The sequence below is a fragment of the Alligator sinensis genome, unplaced genomic scaffold (genome assembly GCF_000455745.1).
Source record: "Alligator sinensis unplaced genomic scaffold, ASM45574v1 scaffold853_1, whole genome shotgun sequence".
NCBI lineage: Eukaryota > Metazoa > Chordata > Crocodylia > Alligatoridae > Alligator > Alligator sinensis.
The window spans coordinates 977155-983154 of record NW_005842005.1 but is presented as its reverse complement, the minus strand read 5'-3'; the positions used below and the strand labels follow the sequence as shown (position 1 = coordinate 983154).

The 6000-nt window shown below is 43.7% G+C and overlaps 1 protein-coding gene across 5 annotated transcripts in view; it reads right to left on the bottom strand.

Moving 5' to 3' along the window:
* The window catches only part of SLC44A5 (solute carrier family 44 member 5), a 191274-nt gene that overhangs the window by 41402 nt on the left and 143872 nt on the right, over positions 1–6000 (bottom strand). For all 5 annotated transcript variants that reach the window (XM_006021764.3, XM_025201818.1, XM_014519050.2 and 2 more), the window contains exons 6-7: positions 2788–2916; positions 1797–1857 (exon numbers count right to left, since the gene is read on the bottom strand). In XM_006021764.3, the coding sequence (XP_006021826.1) occupies positions 1797–1857; positions 2788–2916 (190 nt within the window). The remainder of the gene's footprint in view (positions 1–1796; positions 1858–2787; positions 2917–6000) is intronic.

Here is a 6000-nt window from a genome sequence, read left to right as displayed (position 1 = left end):
CAGAGCAGTGGGGGGGAGCAGTGGCTGGGGGAGGGCCACATGCTGAACCTTTGTGGGCTCCAGATGGCCTATGAGCTGCCAGCTGCACAGTCCTGGGTTCGTTCTTGAAGAGGATTTTCTGTCTTCCACCTCTCTCTTCCCTGGACACCCTATTTCCTCTGCTACACTCTAAATAAATGGTGACTATTTACAAACAAAATTCTCTCACATGCAACAGTAAACCAGCTGTAATCAAAATCAAATTTAAAAATAATATATATTTTTAAAAGTTCTCTGATCTGTTTTTCTGACAGGTCTCTGCTATTTAGCAGGGTAGATATAACATGATTGATTTCTCTTCTTACCTGGAAACTGTTCCTCAGTGTTTCAACTCTAGCATAAGGCAGCACTGTCTTACTTTACCACTGCTCTCTGGACAGAGAACAGGATTCTAGAACTAGATTCCTGAACCTAGAACCAGCATTTGGACCTCTGGATCTGTATTAGAGGACATCTGACTTTAGTGACAAAAACATCTCTTACCCCTTTTTGTGAGTCATGCAGGGCCAGCACAGCTATAGAAAACAGGTCAGATCCTAAGTGGCTTTATGTATCATCTGAACCCCAAAGACATGCCCTTACCCATGGTTGCCAGCTGCCCATAAATTTATGGATGTTCCATAAACAAGCCAAAATGCCTGTCCATACAGTTCATGCAAAAATGAGTTGTCCGTAAAAACACTAGGAGCCTTGTTTGAAGCTCCCTGTGATCCATGTGAAGCTTCATGAACAAAGCTGGATGTTGAAGCAGCACTACCTAGTGTCTGAATGAAAGTGCGGCATCCTGCATGAAGCTCTTTCAGGTCTTTGTTGCCAATGTGAGTCTCTGTAGCTCTCTCTTTCCCATCTGTAACAACCTGGAGCTTCCTAGTAACACCCTCCAAATCATCTCCCACTACAACATTTGTTCTGACCTGCAGAGAACCTGAAGGTTGTTACACCATGCTACATCTGGTCCCTGCTTGTAATACTGCTGGGTTGCAGGTAGGTAGGGGTGCATGGTCCAGGCAGGATGGGGAGGGGTTGTGTAGCTCAGACATCCTGTGGGGTGGTGGGTGGGGGTTCATGCCAGGATGGGGAGAGTAGGCTGGCAGGGCTAAGTCTAGGGGGGAGGGGAACCATGGTGCAGGGTGCACTTGGGAGTATCAGGATGTAGGAGTGAGTAAAAAGCCCCTCGGGTAGAGACGGCATTGTGTAAAATCTGCAATCTGCAAACTTTTTACTGACAACCAAACGTTTTTCTATGGTTGGTGTTAAACCCCTAAATTTGAATCTGGCCCTTGTACAGGGCCTGGCAAAAGGGTTACACTTACATTAGGAAAAATGTACATCAGTAAAAATATGTCAGTAAAAAAGTTTGGTTATCAGTAGAAAGATTGCAGATTGTCAATAAAAAACAACTGAGAGGCTGGCAATCCTAGTATGGCCTTACCACCCTCCTGCCAGTCAATGAAGATAAGGGGGTTGCTTAGTCACTTGTTTTCAGAAGGCATGATTTGGTCTGCAGAGTCCTCATTATTGGCAATGATTAATAAACCAGGAACAGCTGGTTTGACCTGATCCCAGGCTGAATGTTCATGGCTGGCAGCTAGAAACCATCTATATGCATTTAGACAGTCAAAAAATGATCTAGAAGTCTCTGACAGACAACACAGGGTCCTGTTCATGATACCATCAGAGTCGCTTCCAGAGCAGAACTGTGCTTGCATGTGAATGCCAACACTGCTGAAATGAACCTGAGAAGTATAACCACTCACAAGGTCTGCTTGGAATGATCATCGAAGGACAGTCTTCATCACGTATAACTTGGACAACAGACTAGACAAAGGGAAAAACAGAAAGGGGTTGATGAAAACACTAAATGCTACTCAGTCTTGGGACTATTAAAAATCAAGAAAATGTCCCAAATTGCTTCTTGACCTCTTGGCATGATTTGATTAGCACATCTGCCAGACACCCACATGATGAAAGCAAAGTCCCAGGCATCCCTGCAGGATTGTAAATTAGGAATAGACTATTCTCCTGCCTTTTCTAATGACACTAACAGAAAAAAACCCTATAGCATCAGACCTACATCTGAACCAGGGGTGTTTGGGCAGGTGTTTTTGCCCGTTTCTTTCTCAGAGAAGAAAATTATCTTTAGACCAATTAACTTGAGGCTTATGTCAGACTTGCAAGGTGTTCTTAATGTGGGAAGAACATTAACATATGTTTGAATGCAAAACTATGTTATTTCAAAACAGCCACTTTACCCAACAGATGCAGTCATGTTCCTGGATAAAATATTAAATAAGAAACTGCAAAAGACTTACTCATATGCCTGCTGATTTAGAGAGAAACACTCCCTCCCTAGGTTAAAAAAAGCTAATTAGTAGAACTCTAAGGTCTCCTGATCTCATGTGCACCGCTGCAAATTAAACCTACCTAATGGATAAACTCGGCTTCCATATCACCAACATCCATAGTATGTATGGGAAGCTGCAGATATTTCTCATTAACCTGAGCCTTCTGCAAACAGTGAAAGATTTGACAATGTTATGTGTTTGATTGCTGACAAATCCCTGAGCCACATAGAGAACCATTCCCAACTGGTGAAAATTGGCCTATTTCACTGATTTGATGGAGCTATGCTGATTTGATGGAGCAATGCTGTGCAAGAAGTTGGTCTTTTAGGTCCCTTTTGATCCTATGATTCTACAATCCTGTGATTCAAAGAAGAATCCATCATGTTTATATTTATATACATACCTTCCAAGGATTATTAAAACCAGGTTTGCAGAATTGTCTGTAGTAATTCCACTGATCTGGTTTATATCTGTAGGAAGCCTGCATGTCTATGTAGGTTGCAAACCTATCTGGGCACTTTGAGACACAAAGCTGTAAGGGAAGAAAAAAAAATGCCCTGTGATACACTGGAAGAAAAAGAAGATTCATGCAATCAAAACAGAAAGACAAAAAATGCCCATCTATAAAAGTGCTCCATTTGATCAGACTGCTTGGAGAAATGCTTACTGTAGCATTTAGAAAGGGACAAGGTCATTTTTTTTTTCTTTAGAAACTCTAGATAAACACTTTTTAAACCTTTTGATAAAAGACAATTTCAAATGACTCCCCATGTACTGTATCTTTCAACTGCTCCATATGTCTTGTTAGGTTCCACATATTCTGGTAGACATATAAAATTTAAAGAAGTTTTTTGTTTGCTTGGTTTTTGGCTTCATTTTTCTTTTTAACTTTAAGTGAAAATATGTGAAAAAATATTGTCTGCTTTAGATTCACTCTGCACAAGCAACCCTGTATGGGATCACATTGGGGCAGTAGCTGGTTTCACAAAACGTGGCATTTTTCTCTACTGCAGTTGTATAACTCTGATCAATAAAATCTGATGCAGCTAAAACTACTTCACCCTCCTCCTATAAAGTATCTTCAATCAAGTCCGCTTTCCATGATGCTGTCCAAGTCAAGTTAGGCTTATATCACTCCATAGTCAGGTGAACCAGATTAAGGTCATTATATTGCCATTTATCCATTACAGAACTCCCACTGGTTTCAAAATAAACTGGGTGGGTGTACGTGTCAGCAGTAAAATTCACACCTCCCCAGATCAAGCCAGAATAAGCAAGAACAGCATAAGAAACTAAGTGAGGATTGGGAATGACTGAATATATCCACAAGTAGGCTGCCTTTGAAAACGCTTAGTACAAGGTCTTGTTCACTGGATCAATATAACCATTAATCCCCTCCACCACCTCTGTACTCCTGAGTTCTGACCTGGTCTGATTCAGCTTGAAGCGCAACTCTTTGGCACCAAAAAAGCTGAGAAACTCTGTCTGCCATGCCAAGCTATACAATTCAGACCCCTCCTTTTAGAGGGATGCTATACAAATGAGTGAAATGTTACCTCCAAGGTAGGCTGCACAAGAGTTCTCAGTAATTCTTTCACATTATTAACACTTGAAGGAATGTCCAGACTGGGATATCATGCTAATCTACAAGAGAGGCTGAATGCCACAGAATAATTTACTGGTGTCAGTGCCACTGTCTGGTGGATTAGCCATTAGGCTGGGACTCAAGACAATTTAATTTTACCCTAGTTCAGAAAAATCAGCTACTCTGAGCACATTTGTCATTGTAACCACCAGCATCTTCAATTGTAAATTGGGCAGTGAAATGTGCTACACCTGTTTATAAAGCCATAGTTTTATTAATGGAGACTAGATCTTTGGCTCTTCTAACTCACAACCCTCTGCAGAGATCATGGAAAGGGAAAGGAGTGTAAAGAAAAAACAGCTTCCTCTTTCATTTAAAGAGCAAGCCATAAAAGAACAGATGGTTCCTTATCATTATCCTATACAGCCAGAGAGTTAACAACCTGCAGGACAAGACAGCGTCCAAATCAATCCTGTCAAATTTTTGAATGGAGAGAAGATGTTCTTCCAGTTTGAGGGAGATATTTTATACCTAAAATATATATATCACTAAGAACAACCTACTGTTTGTGCCTATTTCACTTTGCTTGATTTACAGTGGGCACATCTACACAAGATGCTTTACTCTGCAGTAGACTAATCTACTGCATAGTAAAGTGTCACTGTCTACACGTGCACAGCATTTACTACGCAGTAGATTAATTGGTCCCAGTCAGCTCAGGAAGCAGGGGGTGGGGGAACTGGCCCTCAAGGGCCAAGCAAGCCCTGAGCTGTGGGGAGCCCCTCCCTCTGCAGCAGCAGTGCCCCCTGGGGCCACCCGGGGAAGGCTGCTAGAGGGCTGGGTCCTGCCCCAGCTAGGAGGCAGCACCCAGCCCAACCCAACTCTTCTCTGACCCCAAGCTGGGGCAGGACCTGGCCTGCTAGCAGCCTGCCCAGGGGGGACCTGCTGCCATGGAGGGAAGGACCAGGGACCCCTGCAGCTCAGGAGCTGCAGACCCCGCCAGCAGCTCACTCCCTGGCCATGAGAGAGGTGGGCAGGCTCTGCCAAAAAAAAAAAAAAAAAGGATCCAGCTCCTCACTGCTTCTGCCTTCAGAGTTCCAGGAGCACCAGCTGTTTCCCAGCCCCAAGCAGCCGTTTCCCAGCCATACACTCCAATCAGTAGATCAGGGAGCAGGGCTGAGAAACTGTCCTCTAGCAGAACAGCTGGGAAAACAGCTGGGAAACAGCTGCTGCGGGCAAGTACAGTTTCCCAGTTCTGTGCCCCAATCTGCTGATCGGTGCAGGGGCTGGGAAACAGTTGCTCAGGGAGGGGACAGTTTCCCAGCCTGCACCCCAATCCCGATCACATCTGGTGGGTAGAAGGGGAGGTACATCTCAACTCAACTGCAAGGAGAAACCAAGAAAAACTGGTCTGTAGTAGAGGATGGAGATTCAGCATTTGATTCAGACTGCAGCAGCAAAGGAGAAGAGAAAGATAACTGTCCTCTTCCATATCCCCTGCTGGAAATGTCATTGTTTCTCAGGTCTGCGCCCCTGATCAGCCTAAGTTTTCCATGTAGATGTGGCCATAGAGCATAATTTAAGACACCAGCAAATTCAGAGACAGTGCTGTATTATTCTCTATCTGCATAGCACAACACAACCTCCACTCTAAAGTGGAGACTGATTATCTAACAATCAACAAGTGATTAGCCAATCTAAAAGGTCACCTAAAATTAAGCAACTGTATTGATGACTTGCAGCCCCTCAGAACAGAATGCATGTGATATGCCTGGACCAACAAGTATTACTGCTGGTTGAAAGCAAGGGAACGTGTTCTGGTTAAAAAGGGATGAGTTTAGAAAAATCCAGTTGCCTGTCAAAACTGTTTTCTACAAAAACTATATGGCTGCACAGTTCTTTGTACAGTAAAAGCTCTGTTATCCGGCATCCCCCGGGAATGGGGGATGCTGAATAACAAAATATGGCAGTTAATTGAGTGGCCCTGGCCGCTGCTTCTCCCACTGCGTCTGGGGCGTCCCTCCGCCCCTC